We start from the raw sequence: 16,776 nt of genomic DNA, 5'->3' as shown, positions 1-16,776 counted from the left end.
ATGGGGAGGGGGAGGTAGGGGGGGGGTGAAAGGTCAAAGTGAAAGGAGCGTTCGGCCCTGCTCAGGGACACCCGAGGGTGATGTGGTGAGGCCGGGCTGGGTCCTCCCTCCACCCCTCTTCTGGTTTATTTTCTCTGATGGGCCTGGTGTAAATATCCTGCTTTAAAGCCCTGGGAATGGGAATGCGTACAGTGCAGTCAGGCCCTCCACAGAGGTAGACGTAGTGGGAGAGTAGAGCTGGATGGAGAGCGGGGGAGGAGAGACCCCCAGTGAGCCCCTCCAGCTGCCATGATGACATCACTCAGAGGAGAAGAAGAAGAAGATAGGTCGCTGCCAGCTGTAGTGGTCTCTGATACTGCCTCACACTCTCACCATCTGCCTGTTTATGTTCAATGGTTTGGATGTATGCCATATGGATGGGTGTGTGGAGGAATGTATGTATTTGTTGACATGACTTCCCCTGTGTCTGACTAACACAATGATGGGCAGCATCCATATGTGTGTGTGTGTGAGAAAGTATGAGAGAAAGAGAGGAGAGATAAACACACTGGGAACATCTCACCCTGACAGGGTGATAGAGTTTAAGCCCAGAACAGACAACAGAGTTAGGTGAAGCATTGGTCAGGGCTTACTGGGTTACTGAGGTACTAATTGGGGTCCAAGGGGCTTGCTGCCTGTCTAGGGAACTGTTAGTTACTATGAGTTAATAAAGGGGTCTCGGGTCTGGCCCTTCTCTCTTTCTTATTCATTCATTGAGTATAACGAGGCTGCATGCATTAGCGTTTCAAAGGCCAGTCTGCCTGCTACCCCCTCAACCACCTGAACAGCACAGAGCAGAAAACACACGGCCACTCTCTACCCATCTCACTCTGGCCATTAACAACCACTAACACAGGACTCACAGCTGCTCCTTATACAGGAGGCCTCGTAAGGGGAACACCACACGTCGTATAATACTGTGTGTCTATGGAACGCTGGCCATCTCCATCTGCTACAAGCAAAGAATATCACTCAATGGAATATGAGGGGGGAAACAAAAGTATTTTGCTGATATGAACAGTTGAGAGCCTTCCTGCCACGGTGGAGAGACGAGAGGCAGTTAAATGTGAGCAAGCTGTGCAGAACCAGAGATCACAGGTTACAACTGTACTGTATGTAGCGTGGCAAGAAGCAATCCAGACACTTTTTACCTTCTTAGCAGTTGGCACTTACATTTATTATTAATCAATCTAGCACCAAAGGGATCAAATATGCCCACATCCTTATCATACCCATCACTACAGTGACTGATTATACCCATTTTCAAAGTGTCTTTGGGTTTTAGAAAATCCTATCAATTATTAATTTTGATACCCATTCTTTATTTTTCCTGATTGAGGGGAAATGTACAGGAATGTGCACGGAATGTACAAGAATATAAAGTAATATACGATTGCATACCTGGGAGCATGTGTGTGCATTCCCAAACATGCAATTATCACAAGGCAGCAGGAGTTTTGTTGGAAGCTTGATGCATAGTTACCGGATCCAAACAATAATTTTAATAAAGTGTCCTCACACTGTAATTGTGGTGCCCAGTACACTTTAAACTGGATTTAAACAAGCAGGCTGGTAGAGCCCAGAGGCGAGGCCCCAAGAGTGTTATCCTCTCCTTGTGTCCATGGCAACAATATTATCATACATATCCCTACATCTTAAATACCTCTCTCCATTCATGTACATCTGTCTAAATACAGTGTTGATAGAACAGTGCCTAGGTTAGCCCACAGGGTACAAAATTAATACTGTCTACTACACAGGCCAGGGTGGGTAAAACACACTGGATGCTTTAGAGGAATTTCCAACAATTTGCTTGGTCATTATGAAAGATAATACTGTCTACTGTCTGGGGTTTGTGATTATGGAAAGGTAAAGAGGAGGACTGTAAAAAAAAAAGGCCTGTGAGTGAACCTCACACGATTTGATATGCTGCATTACAGTGGGCTTAACCTGTCCAAACAGATCTGGATTGGAGGGAAGGGTTGTTGTGTGATAGGTCACATGCTTCCCTCTGATCCTTACTTTCATGGGTGACTAGGAATCCTCTGCACAAACGAACTACAGTACAGTAAACGAGAGAACACACACGTTGACCTTATTTGGCTCTTCTTATGACCAGGATCAACATGAGCTCTCCAGGCGTTGAACTTTAGAGTTCCTCTCTACTCTACCGCTAAACCGTTGGCTACTCGGAATCCATGGCATCCATCACCTGGTTACAGCAGGCTTAGCTACTGTCATTATTTGGCCCCTGTAAGCCCTTTCTTATGACCAGGATCACGGTTTATCGTCTCCCAAGGTCTATTATTTTGATCATTATATAACAGAGTTACTCTATCGGAGTACTGACGTGGTGGCTAATCATCACAAAGGAAATTCAACCTGTACTGTTGTACAGTAACAATGAAAAAATGTGCATCTACAAAAGAAAGAAAAGGAAAGAAAATAACCGGAGTGTAGGGTCCTTACTCTCGCTCCTTCTCACTGAGCTTGTCTGTGATGGTGTCCTTGATGGAGGAGCGGGAGCCTTTGTGGATGACAGGATACCTGAGAGGGATCTGCAGGAAGCAACTGATCATCAGCACCAAGTGGGCCGTGTAACCCAGGGCAACCGCAACGCTCCCATCATCCTTCGCTGCAGGACAAAACACAACACAGAGGTCAGTCAGTCTCTGTTGGACAGGTTTACTGTGAAATGGTCTCAAAGGTTTTATAAAGTAAGAAACATTGTTGAACGGATCTGATAATGAAATGCCATGCCTGTTAATCACTTCAATGGCTGTGGGTTAATGGGTTATTAATCCAACACATTTTAATGCTACGACTAGAAACTAAAGTTGGTCAAAATGGCAACAATGAGCTAAGCAGTCTCAGTGTTTCAGAACTTCTTTAACGCTTCATGAAGCTCCACTTGAAAGCAAGTGATCAGCAACAGTCTGACTGCAATACTCCTGTATTTCATACGTGTTTCATATAAGTTCATTATGTTGAAATGAAAGATCAAATCGTAACGTGGCAATATAATTGGTACGTGGTAATATAATAAAGACGTCACAAACTGGAAAAAACTTTGGTAACCAAGTAATCACACCGATGAAAAGCAGGCTCATTTACATGGGCAAAGTGTTTTCGAAATTATATAGAGTGGGTTTTTGGCGACGCAACACGCAAGAAAACTTCAACTGCTGTAGAATACCTAATTTACTTAAAAATACTTCATTTATTTCAGAAATGTGCGTGAAAAGCAAAAGAGTCACGTAAAACTATCCCTGCTGGGCTCAATTGCATTTTAGGGGAAAATTAGACGGTTCTGGTTTCATGAACATTTCTGACTAGAAAACAGGTCCACCACCTCGTTGAAGTAAAGGAACTGCTTTCTTTGACAGCACATTAAGTTGTTTCAAGTTCTCAACTGCCGAGCAACAGGACATTGCTTCGGGCAAAGTGCTTATACTTTCCAAATCCCCAAATCATAGTGCTTTTGTCTTAATGCTTTGGAATAACAGACCGCTGCCTCAGTGAATAGTTGACTAGGAGTGCTTTGGTGTACAACTAGAAGACCCTGAACTATACAATTCTTGTGTCTGCACCTCTGATACCAGCAGAGGCCATGAAGCTGACTACCTTTTATAATGCCAATACTTTCCATAACACTAGTTCTATCCAACAGGAATGTCAGATAAAGGAATCATAAGTCTAACTGACATGTACTGGGGCAAATGGAGAACCTTTTAAATCCAAAGTCAGGTAGTCTCAGATGAGGACTTAGTTACCTCCGAGAGAGAGAAAGCACTGGGGGGCTTGTTTCCACCCCACGACCCCTTCTTCTTAGCAGCAAGTCCCCTCTCCCCTCACCTTCTCCAGCCTCCCCTCCCTTCTCCTCTTCTGTCTCCTCCAGTCTCTCATCCAACCTATCCTCTCTCTTCTCTCCCCTCTTCTTCTCCAGCCTCCCCTCCCTTCTCCTCTACTGTCTCCTCCAGTCTCTCATCCAACCTACCTCTCTTCTCTCCCCTCACCTTATCCAGCCTCCCCTCCCTTCTCCTCTACTGTCTCCTCCAGCATCACCCCTCTACCTTCTCCCCTCAGTCTCCCCAGGCAAGGCTGGTTGGATCAGGCTGTGCAGCCCTGACCCCAGTGGCTCACTAATCTACCACATCCTACCCTGCAGGCAGCCCTCTCCTGTCTGTCACCCAGCAACAACACAGTTCCAGACATGATCGGCTTAATACTGGGCTGGCCCAGCTCTCAGGGAGGGCCCCACAGAAATCAGAGCAGGGGTGAAGTGTCAAAGGTCAGGCCTCTATGATGGGGTAGTTTCAGGCTGGGCTGCTGTATAGGTGTAGTGGTTAAGGTGGTGTTAGACAGGAACGTCTGACCAGGTAGACCCTCCTTCTCACCTCCTATAGGCCTCTGTCCCTCTCACTCTCTGTTCTACTACACAGCCACACCACATGCATAGTCCCTCAAGGCTGAGAGGGAAGGGAGGACAGGACAGGTTGGAGGGAGGTTGTGAGTGGGTTAGGACTCCCCCTGTAGGCCTCACCATCTCCTACTGCACTGCCACACCACATGCTGCGTGGTTTACTCACTAGATATCTACCACCCCCGCGGGGTGAGGCAGCCGCACAGCTCCACAGGGGATGGGAACCAACTCACCGCTGCAAATACAAACGGCGAGCCATCAGGACGGGGATGAGGGGGAGGCTGCTGCATCCAAGGAAATGGGGGGCTGGAGATCGAGGCAGTGTTGGGGTAGGTCGGGGGATAGCAAAGGAGGGGTATTAAAAGAAGGCACACTGGTGAAACCTGGCTCTCATTAGTCCCCCTGCCTCAAGCCCCTCAACTTCACTTCCCCCTCCATCATGTCTTTGAAGTCGTGCTTCCCTGGCTGAGAAAGCCAAATCAGATTTTCCACAAAATATACGGGTGTGACATGGAGGGAATTAGATGAATAACACTTTCCAAATGTAAGCCCCTCTTGAATCATCATCTTATTCAGATCTCTGCCGTGTAAACGCGCACAAACACAATGCCAAATCCTCATCTGCTGCCTTTAAACACCCACAGTAAATGAGACAGACTTACGACATATAGTACTTTGCAGATTATACTACTCAGTATTCATAAATACGCAGAAATGGTGGGCTGAACTTACAGACCAGCAGAGTGGTGTGACAAACTCAGAGAGAGAGTCCCTTTTTCAGTCTCATCCCTCCACTACCTCCCAGTCCCTCTCACCCATGGGTCCGGTCCTTATAAAGTAGCTGGGCAGCAGAATTCACAGACTCCAGAGGTCAAATACACAGGAAGCAATTTCCACATTCTTGGATGATGGGGAGCACTCTGTGGGTCCTGGGCCTGCTTCCATTAACAAAAGGTTGCTACCAGGGAGTATGGCGAAACCTTTCCGGTGTAACTCCTCTGACTCTATATCAAGGTATTACATCTAGCCCATACAACACAGCTGTCTTGCACAGAGTTTCCGCCACCAGCCACTACTTCTAAAACAATTGTCATTGTACCTCAGAGCAGATATTGTTCTGTGTCCCAATTGCACTCTATCCCCATTCCCTATATGCTGAAGTGCCCCCAACAAATTATAGTGCACAATACATAGGGAATAGGGTGCCATTTGGGACTGAACTATAGTGTCCCAATTACAGGAGAGGATCAGAGCATCAGCTTAAACGGATCCACGGAACCACTGATATCACACAAACCTCAGACGGAGTACTGGCTCACATTTACTACATGTAGATGGTGATGTGGAACCAAAAGAGAGGTCAGAAGTTTGAACCTTCAATAAAAGGAAGCAGATGCACCCTGCTTTATGAGTGTCTCTGTGTCACTCCAAAGCCTTCCGCTTCCCGTTGAAATAGATAGGTTACCTTGGAAATCCTCAGAGTTGGGCAGCTTCACTCCACAGATGACATAATCGGATTGATTAGCCTGCAGGGAAATTAAACAAGTTTTATGAGAATGAGAATCCAAGAACCAACAATGCCATATTCAGAAAACAACAGAGAAAACAGAGAGAGAGGAAAGGGAAAAGCTTCGGGAGCAAAAAGGGCCCTCTCCTTAGAAATGGTATTTTAATGACCACTGAGTATTTAAGCTGTTCAGCTCCGTCGCAGAACATTTCAGATTGAAACTTTAACCGATTTCAAAACACAGGGAATGTAAGTGGTTGGCCACTCCAAAGACTAATAAGGGCTGAGAAAACATTTCTCCCCAAGCTTTTCTCTTCTCTCACTCAAGGTTTTCTCTCTTGTTCGCCATCGTTGTCATGCCATACAGCTGACTACAGCCTATACTGTGTATATGGGACCAGGCTCATTTCTAGCATTACTCAGGAGGAGGTTACTCACTGCCGTGGTGACCACGTCGATGGGGTAGATGTAGGACAGCTCAGAGAGAAGCTGACGACAGCGGAAGGTGAGCTGAGCGTTGGACTTGAGGAACAGCTCTCTGGGGAGACAGACACAGAGACAGTCACTTGATGACTCAGTCAGACTCACTGCCTTATTACTGAGCAACACAAAAAGGACAGTAACAGAGGAGGAGGAAGAGAACAGAGGGAGGACTGGGGACAGAGAAGAGAAGAGAACATAGGGAGGACTGGGGACAGAGAAGAGAAGAGAACAGAGGGAGGACTGGGGACAGAGAAGAGAAGAGAACAGAGGGAGGACTGGGGACAGAGAAGAGAAGAGAACAGAGGGAGGACTGGGGACAGAGAAGAGAAGAGAGCAGAGGGAGGACTGGGGACAGAGAAGAGAAGAGAACAGAGGGAGGACTGGGGACAGAGAAGAGAAGAGAACAGAGGGAGGACTGGGGACAGAGAAGAGAAGAGAACAGAGGGAGGACTGGGGACAGAGAAGAGAAGCAACTGGATCAAATAGACAGGGATATAGAAAGGCAGGAGGATAGAAAGGGGGAAATGACAGAAAATGGGTATAAGGGAAAGATGAGGAGGTGATGAAGAGGGGAAGGGGGAATGGGGAGAGAGAGGGAGAAGGTACTGTACAATACAGTAATATACACTGAGTGTATCAAACATTAGGAACACATGCTCTTTCCATGACATAGACTGACCAGGTGAATCCAGGTGAAAGCTACAATATGATCCCTTATAAATCCACTTCAAATCAGTGTAGATGAACGTGAGGAGACAAGGCTTAAAAATCCATAATTAACCTAACACAATTGAGACATGGATTGTGTACAGTATGTGTGCCACTCAGAGGCTGAATGGGCAAGACAAAATATTTAAAGTGCCTTTGAACAGGGTATGGTAGTAGTAGGTGCCAGTTACACCGGTTTGAGTGTGTCAAGAACTGCAATGCTGCTGGGTTTTCCCGTGTGTTTCAAAAATAGGACATCCAGCCAACTTGACAACTGCGGGAAGCATTGGAGTCAACATGGGCCAGCATCCCTGTGGAACGCTTGACGCCTTGTAGAGTCCATGCCCCGACGAACTGAGGCTGTTCAAGGGCGAAAGGGGGGGTGCAACTCAAGGAAAGTGTTCTTAATGTTTGGTATACTCAGTCTATATGAATAACATGAGAGAGAAAAACAACAAGAGTGTGGATGGGGAAAGATGTGAGGTGAGACCTGACATCTCAGTAAAGCTTGGGAGGAAGAGAGAGAGGGAGAGAATAAGGGTGCAGGTAGGGGGATAGGGAGGTGGGGTGAGGGATGGATGGAGGGTAGCTAGGGTGTCAGTTAGTAATGAGGGGTGACGGTGCGTTAATTGGAAACTGAAGTTGAAGAGAACAGCAAGGGTGTGTTTGTCTTGGCCCAGACCTGGATGAGGGAGACGTAATGGCTCAGCTCTGAATCATCTCCACAGTAATTGTAATAGCAACTCAATTATCATAACTGCCAAATTACCAGCCACTCTTTTCCCCCCCGGGACAGGTCCAAAAATCACCACAGGCCCCTTAGACCAGCCCTGGGCTGTTCCATTAGCTGACTTGGCGGGGGGGGGGACGACAACCCATGAGCCTGACCTGCCTAGGTGAGAAGAGGAAACGTCTGGAATAATGTTTGCTTTCTTATGTCCACCTCTTGACAGCTACTGGACAAGTCAGAGAATGAAAAAGTGTGTGTGTGTGTGTGTGTGTGTGTAAATATATACAGTATGGCCTATGTGTACATTGTGTGTGAACATGTGTGACTATGTGTGTGTCCCCCATTCAACTATTTAAACCAGCACTTGGGGAGTAGAGTTTTGTGGATAATGGCCCATCAATTCAGACAGATGAAAAGGTGTTGGGAGAAAATGATCATTGGATATGAACAGCCTTTCCTCCATGCTCCTCGTCACCCCATTCTGCTCTGCCTGTGGTCGGCCTCCTGCCTTGGCCCTCACCATTATTACACAGTTGAAAATCTCTGGTCTTACTGTGGTGGCTTTGTAGATTCAGAAGATCCAGATGATTACCATGTTAATCATTTGATCCTTCCTTCATAGAAACCTCACATCTCAGTCCAGCAGGCTTTCTCTTATCTGTTCTGGTTAAGCCCAGACGCAAGACCCTCAATACCCACATCAAACCCAAACCATCAAAGACTGACACATTTCCAGAAACCTGGTTATTACATGAACTCAGCAACTCTCCCTAACAAACACTTCTTTTTTGCCCAATGAACTTTAAATACGCTTTTTTTCCAGGGATGAACGTTAGGCAGATGCATGAGTGTCAAAATAAATTTCCCTGGTTACATGATGCGTTGGTGGGTTTCTTTGCCGGCCAGCTATAACTAGTGTGTTTACTGTAGCAGTGCTGTTGCTTCTGCTCTGCCTTGGCCCCCATCACTGCCAGGTACCCAGCCAAACAAACTCTGTACCCAGGGTGCACCCCTGCAGGCCAAGGCAAACACATCAGACTGGTCTTTGACACAATCTGCTTATTCTCGCTAGGGCTAAAAACACAAATAGGCAGCGCCGAGCCAACACCCCCTCTTTGTAAGCAGAATGTAATCTCCCCACAGCATTTAGAACAATTGACAGCATATTAGAACACACCATTCTGTGGGGCCTGGGTAATTTCTAGCAGATGGCGTGGTGAACCAACGGGATGGAGCGTGGGTGCGAGTGTGTGTGTGAGTGTGTGTATGGATAAATAAATGCTTCAATTACAGGTTGACACGTACCTTTTGGCAGTGCATTCTTTCTGCTGCTCTGTTAACGACTCCCTCTCCATCGCCAGACTGTGGTGTTTGGTGGAGAACGCTTCCTCTAGGGAGAGATAAGGGGGATGAGAGAGAGGGAGAGATAAGGGGGATGAGAGAGAGAGAGAGAGAGAGAGAGAGAGAGAGAGAGAGAGAGAGAGAGAGAGAGAGAGGAGAGAGAGAGAGAGAGAAATATGAGAAGACAGAGATGGAAAGAAAGGGAGAGATGAATATGACCGAGAAAGAGAGTGATAGCGAGAGACATGAAAGTAAGAGGGAGAGAGAGAAAGAAAGAGAAAATTAGGTGGTAAATTACCAGGTGAGTTCTGTTCTGGTAAATTACCAGGTGAGTTCTGTTCTGGTAAATTACCAGGTGAGTTCTGTTCTGGTAACTTTACACAGGTGTCTGGGCGTGTTTCTTGATCTAAGGCCTTCCACATTAAACACTGGAAACATCACACGGTTACTTTGGTCAGGAAAAAACTATTTCCTTCCGACACACATCATATAAAACCACTACACATGAATAATGATGGTAGGATTTGTTTGACTTTTGTAGTCAAATAAAGTCAAATAAATAAAAGCATTTAGATAAGGACGAGTGATTACAAATGTAACAGCGATACGGATGAACCTAGGCATATTAAAACCACAGTCCAAACTCTGCACCTGGAACAACGTCCGATGGGACAAAGAGTTTTGGACTAAATGAACAAGCATGGTTTTGTGTGTTAATAGAAAACACTTGACTTTGGTACAGCACGTGCAGCGCCACATTCAAAAAGGCAAACACATCTTCACCTGAACAAATATGATCTGGCTATCAGACATCAGTACCAACCCCAACTTCTCCCAACCATCCCATCTCATGTACCTTGCTGTTGACAGGCTGAATGGAGAGTGGATAAGTGAGGCTCCAATACACACTCGTCTTTACACACATTTTAAAACCCAGCTGGTTCAAATGAACCTCTCTTCCACTGCATGTTACCTGTCAAAGCTGGTCTGCCCAGACAGAAAGTCCAAAGAGGGGGTGGAGGGGGGTGGAGGGGTGCAAGGAGAAAGACAGAAGGGGAGGTTCGGGTGCCAGGGCCAAATCTTCATCAGATTAGGGATGACAAGAAAGATACTGTTTGTGATTGGGCAGATTAGTCAGCCCGTTTGGTTTAAACGATGTCTCGAAAACAGTGTTCAAAAGGTTGGGTCCCCCTTCGCCTGCATAGGCCCTGAGCTCTCCTAGGCTTTTATGTAACCGCCTCTACACCCCCCCCCCCCCCCCCCCCCTCCATCCCTCTCGCCAACGCTTCAAAGCCTCTGCCGCCAAACTAAAACAAATGGAGACACGTGTGTGTAAAAATGTGTGTGTGTGTGTGTGGGTGTGTAGAAGGCTATGGTGCCATGTTTAGCTATGTCACACAGCTTTAGAGATGTTATTCTTTCACCACCCTCCAATGTTGTTGTGTTCTCTCCTCAGAGACAGAATAATAATATCCACCTTCATGTCACAAGCGGAAAAACGGCCACACGTCCTAATATAAGGAGCTACCTCTTTCCATCTCAGTAGAAAGGAAAGTGAAATAGAGAGAGTGAGTGAGAGGAACGTGTGTGTGTGTGTGTGTGTGTGTGTGTGTGTGTGTGTGTGTGTGTGTGGAGAGAGGAGAGGAGAGGGAGAGTAAAGAGAGAAAGTGGAAGGGAGGGAGAGAGAGCAAAGGAAAGCTGAAGGTACAAGGGGATAAAAGCATGAAACAAGGACAGGTTGTGTTACTGTGTAACGATGGAGGAAGTGACTGAGCTGTGACCCGTGTTGGTACGAGACAGATAGCCATGAAACATCACAGGATGTCTGCCCTATAATAAGATGTGGGGGGGAGAGAGAGAAAGACAATGAATGACAGTGAGAAAGTTGCCTCTGGTTGGTCCTATTATATCTCCTCTAGGCCCAGGTCCAGTTATACCACTCCATCACTCATTAGTAAGATAGTCGCCCTCAATCACTCAACATGGCCACTGTGCAGCTGAGGGAGCTGGTGACTGTGGGTGTAATGGTGCTAGGTTTAGTGTGGGGACCAGAGTGCTGAGCTAAGTCCAGTGTTGATATGATAGACACCCCCACATCTCTCGCCACTTTAAAAAACCTTGACTCTTAACTCTGGGTTACTAACTCCGCCACTGACGTTTATTGGCCTTCAGTCGCCTCGGTGGGGAGGCAGAGAGTGAAAATAACTGTAAATAACCAAGACTTTTTACTGCCCTAATTTATAACGTCTGCTCAAGGTGGTAGAGGGGAATATTAGGCGAGAGGAAATTGTGACAAGAAAAAAGCGAACCAGAGGAAGAGTAGTGTTGACGCCATGACTGTACATTAAGCAGGAGGCTGTGGGGGTTAAGGTTAAAATAACGCTCCGTCTTCTCTGGGCTTTGTCTCGGTGAAGAATCACAGCTCTCCTCAAGCCTCTTACACAAACACACACAAACACAGGCATTCACACGAATATGCATACACACAAACATGCAAAAACACACAACCAACACAGGGCCAACAGGGCCAGGGATGCAGTCCACCATCATAGCAAATCAGTGGCCATTGGACAGCCCGTCGTTAACCTGTCATCCAGATGATCCCTGGCCCTGGTGCTGTCCTATCAGCTGGAAGTTCACACACTGTCAAGAGTGTAGCACACACACCCACAAACACCCACACACCCACACACACACAAACATCTACCCATACACACACACACACACCCACAAACACCCACCCACACACAAACATCTACCCATACACAAACATCTACCCATACACAAACACCCACAAACACCCACCCACCCACACACAAACATCTACCCATACACAAACACCCACACACACAAACACCCACCCACACAAACATCCACACACACACAAACATCCACACACACACAAACACCCACCCACCCACCCACCCACCCACCCACCCACCCACAAACATCCACACACACACAAAAACCCACCCACCCACCCACAAACACCCACACAAAAACATCCACACACACACAAAAACCCACCCACCCACACACACACCCACCCACACACAAACACACCCACCCCCAAACACCCACCCACACACAAACGCTCACCCACACACACACAAACGCCCACCCACACACACACACACACAAAAGCCCACCCACACACACACACAAAAGCCCACCCCCACACACACCACACAAAAGCCCACACACACACACACCCAGTGAGAGCCGGCTGGCGTCTGCCAGCTTCCTAGCATTCCTCACATGCCTGCACCCTCACAAACACCCTTGGAAGGTACTGTATATTTGGGTTTGACCCCCATTTGTTTTGACAGTAAAGGGGATCGTCTGAAAAAACATCACTTCACAGAAAGGAATGAGGACCGGAAACAGACAGAGCAAATGTGATATGATCCTAAAGACTGCATTCACAGACTGTGTTTCAGTAAAGCTCAATGTGATCTAGCCTAGTGGGCAGCCTGGGGGGGACGTGGGAAGAGATCAGAGACTCTGGTCCTCCTTGTTCACTGAGGTGACCAGGTCTCTTACTATGGAAACCATACATACCTAACCTAATCTTGTCCACTACCAGGTACTTTTCCTTCTCTCTTTAAATAAACACATGTCCTCTCAGCGCAAAGGACATTCTTAATCTGAGCCTGCAAGAATTCCGTCCAGCAGTGGTCTGAGTGGTGACAGAGGATTAAGGGTCATTCGTCAGGACGGGGACACAAAGACAACCATACCCTGACCCCTCCTAGTAGTGTGGTGTGTGTGTGTGTGTGTGTGTGTGTGTGTGTGTGTGTGTGTGTGTGTGTGTGTGTGTGTGTGTGTGTGTGTGTGTGTGTGTGTGTGTGTGCGCGTGCGTGAGTGTGCGTGAGTGTCCTACTGTGTGTGAGCCTGGAGGTTATGAACACAGTGTGTGCAGGGATGCTGGGCTGCAGTGCAGATGACCAGTGAAATCAATAACACAAGTCATTTTAGGGAGAACCAAGCCACCATGGCTTCCTGCCCTTTGGCCAAACACAGAACCTGGATCCATCAGAGACGTAGTCCCCCCAGTCTTCTTTGAACACACCCTACAATAACCTGCTGTTAAACAACACTGCCCACCCCACCCTGCTGTTAAACAAATACAATACCAGGAGAGGAAGGAGGAGGGAGACGGAGAGAGGGACACGGATGGGTCTGCCAGAAGGAGTGGTGGGTCAACATGATCTGGCCCCAGGTCCATCAGAGACACGACCTCTCAAAAAAACTGGACGCTCATTCGATGTGCCTTCCCTAATTGCTCATATTCCTCCTATGACTAGCAGGTGCCATTTTTTATGAAAGGTTGATAACACACCTCACAGTCAGAAAATGTATGAATGCATATACTACGTACAGGACAGCTGTGTACGTACTTACAAGATGTGATTAACTTAATTTCATTATCTAAGCCACCTGGATAATCCCATATATCTACAATATATGAGCCAAGACATTAATATCAATGCCATACAAGTATGTATGTACTGTTCTGTGCGTGTGCATCTGTCTGTGCATCATGGTGGTGGAGTTGAATACGAACTCTGCATGGCTTTTTATTTCCCTGCGGACATAACGGATATGGAGCAGTAAACATGCCAGTAAAACAAACCCACCCATCCCAGACATGATACAGCCGACAGTTATTCTGTTATTGAACCCATATAATTGACTCAACGACGCCATAAAACGCTAACAGGTTACATTACCGGCCCTGGTAGAACAACTTGGCTGGCCGGCACAGAAAAGTCTCTGTCTGAGAGTGTCGCACGGCCAGGGGGAAAACTGTCACTGTAGTGGAGTGACTCAGAGACTCCAGCCGGTCAACAGTGAAAGAGGTTTCCTGTGTGTGAGGTGCTGTACTGTACTCTACTGTACTGTAATGGTCTGGAGTGGAACATGCAGTAAAATAAGTAGTCCAAGAATAGCAGTTGGCTGACCTTCAGCATACCAGTCTCGCAGGATCTGTCAAAGGTAGTGCACTACAGAGAATACTAGGGTGCCGTTTAAGGTACATAACAGGAGTACAATCCCATATGGACCCCAGTCCCCACACTATACTCAATTTGACATTTTAATATCTCGTGGCTTGGACAAATGCCAGTCAATTGTGTCTAACTCCAAATTACACCTTACCTTTCTTCTGAAGCTGTGCTCTCTCCTTCTGCCGCAGGTCTGTCTCCCGGCCCAGCACCTTCCTCTGTCTCTCCAGCTCACCTCGTAGCATCCCGAGACGCAGCTGCTTACACTCCCGCTCCTTCTTCTGCAGAGAGAGAGAGCGAAGAAAGGAGAGAGGTGGAGAGGAGAAAATGAAGAATAAACAGAAAGAAAGAGAGTATATATATATGTTTCACCACAGCAAGTGCTTTTCATTATTCAACACCATATCCCCATTAGGTCTCTCAGAACAAGCCACACAATCTAGGGCCAATCCCATAACAAACTCATTCAATACGCCTCTCATAACCCATTATACACTGTCAATACTTGATGGATGAAGCCAAGTGGGGCCTCAAACAAGGTCTGTCAAAATAACCCTTCCAAAAGCCCTCACGAAAGAAATTGGAGATCCTCATACAGAGGGCAAAAACGAGTTAACCCCTTCATGTCCATAACGTAAATGTATAATTTCCTTTGGTACACTTGTTCTCTGAGCTTACTGATGGACAAATCAGAAAAAATGATTCTTCAATTGGCCAAAGTGTTTGTCTACAATACAAGTTTTTGATACTGTACTATATTTAGTCTTTGGACACATTATATGAATCAAGTCATGTGAATACATGTTCAAATGATCAGATCTTAATAATTTGTGGTATAAACAGAAAAGTATGTGGACAACCCTTCAAAATTAGTGGATTTCGCTATTTCAGCCACACCCATTGCTGACAGGTGTATAAAAATCGAGCACATAGACATCTCCATAGACAAACATTGTCTGTAGAATGGCCTTAATGAAGAGCTCAGTGACTTTCAACATGGTACCGAAATAGGATGCCACCTTTCCAACAAGTCAGTTCGTCAGATTTCTGCCCTGCTAGAGCTGCCCCGGTCAACTGTAAGTGCTGTTATTGTGAGGTGGAAGCGTATAGGAGCAACAACTGCTCAGCCGCGAAGTGGTAGGCGACACAAGCTCACAGAACGGGACCGGCGAGTGCTGAAGCACGTAAATATCATCTGTCTTCGGTTGCACCACTCAATACCAAGTTCCAAACTGCCACTGGAAGCAACGTCAGCACAAGAACTGTTCATCAGGAGCTTCATGAAATGGGTTTCCATGGCCAAGCAGCGGCACACAAACCTAAGATCACCATGCACAACGCCAAGTGTCGGCTGGAGTGGTGTAAAGCTCGCCGCCATTGAACTTGGCAATGCGTTCTCTCTGGAGATGAATCACGCTTCACCATCTGACAGTCCGACTAGGGAATCGGTTTGGCGGATGCCAGAAGAACGCTAACTGCCGCAATGCATTGTGGCAACTGTAAAGTTTGGTGGAGTAGGAATAATGGTCTGGGGCTGTAATTCATGGTTTGGGATGGTCCCCTTAGTTTCAGTGAAGGGAAATCTTAATGCACCAGCATACAATTACATTTTAGCGATTCTGTGCTTCCAACTTTGTGGCAACAGTTTGCGGAAGGGCCTTTCCTGTTTCAGCAAGACAATGCCCCCGTGCACAAAGCGAGGTCCATACAGAAATAGTTTGTCGAGATCGGTGTGGAAGAACTTGACTGGCCTGCACAGAGCCCTGACCTCAACCCAATCAAACACCTTTGGGATTAATCAAAACGCCGACTGCGAGCCAGGCCTAATCGCCCAACATCAGTGCCCGACCTAATACTCTTGTGGCTGAATGGAAGTCCCCGCTGCAATGTTCCAACATTCAGTGGAAAGCCTTCCCAGAAGAGTGGGGGGGACCAACTCCATATTAACGCCCATGATTTTGGAATGAGATGTTCGACGAGCAGGTGTCCACATACTTCTGGTCATGTATTGTGTATGCGTGTGCGTGTGTGATGCATGCGCATCAAAACTATGAAATAACACATATGGAATCAAGTAGTAACCAGAAAAACTGTTAAACAAATCAAAATATATTTTATGTTTGAGAATCTTCAAAGTAGCCTCCCTTTGCTTTGTACGCTCTTGGCATTCTCTCAACCAGCTTCATGAGGTAGTGACCTGGAATGCATTTCAATTAACAGGTGTGCCGTGTTAAAAGTTCATTTGCGGAATTTCTTTCCTTCTGAATGCGTTTGAGCCAATCAGTTGTGTTGTGACAAGGTAAGAGTGGTATACAGAAGATAGCCCTATTTGGTAAAAGACCAAGTCCATATTATGGCAAGAACAGCTCAAATAAGCAAATAGAAATGACAGTCCATCATTACTTTAAGACATGAAGGTCAGTCAATACAGAAAATGTCAAGAACTTTGAAAGTTCAGTCGCAAAAACCATCAACCGTTATGATGAAACTGGCTGTCACGAGGACCGCCACAGGAAAGGAAGACCCAGAGTTACCTCTG

The 16,776-nt window shown here is 46.6% G+C and overlaps 1 protein-coding gene across 4 annotated transcripts in view; it reads right to left on the bottom strand.

The window, feature by feature from the left end:
- LOC106567946 (UV radiation resistance-associated gene protein) overlaps positions 1–16,776 on the bottom strand; it is a 171,609-nt gene that overhangs the window by 94,815 nt on the left and 60,018 nt on the right. For all 4 annotated transcript variants that reach the window (XM_014137860.3, XM_045692235.2, XM_014137861.3 and 1 more), the window contains 5 exons: positions 14,392–14,518; positions 9,196–9,280; positions 6,408–6,507; positions 5,928–5,988; positions 2,509–2,674 (listed from right to left, as the gene is read on the bottom strand). In XM_014137860.3, the coding sequence (XP_013993335.3) occupies positions 2,509–2,674; positions 5,928–5,988; positions 6,408–6,507; positions 9,196–9,280; positions 14,392–14,518 (539 nt within the window). The remainder of the gene's footprint in view (positions 1–2,508; positions 2,675–5,927; positions 5,989–6,407; positions 6,508–9,195; positions 9,281–14,391; positions 14,519–16,776) is intronic.

The sequence above is a fragment of the Salmo salar genome, chromosome 13 (genome assembly GCF_965601325.2).
Source record: "Salmo salar chromosome 13, fSalSal1, whole genome shotgun sequence".
Classification (NCBI taxonomy): domain Eukaryota; kingdom Metazoa; phylum Chordata; class Actinopteri; order Salmoniformes; family Salmonidae; genus Salmo; species Salmo salar.
This window is presented reverse-complemented; position numbering and strand designations above follow the sequence as displayed.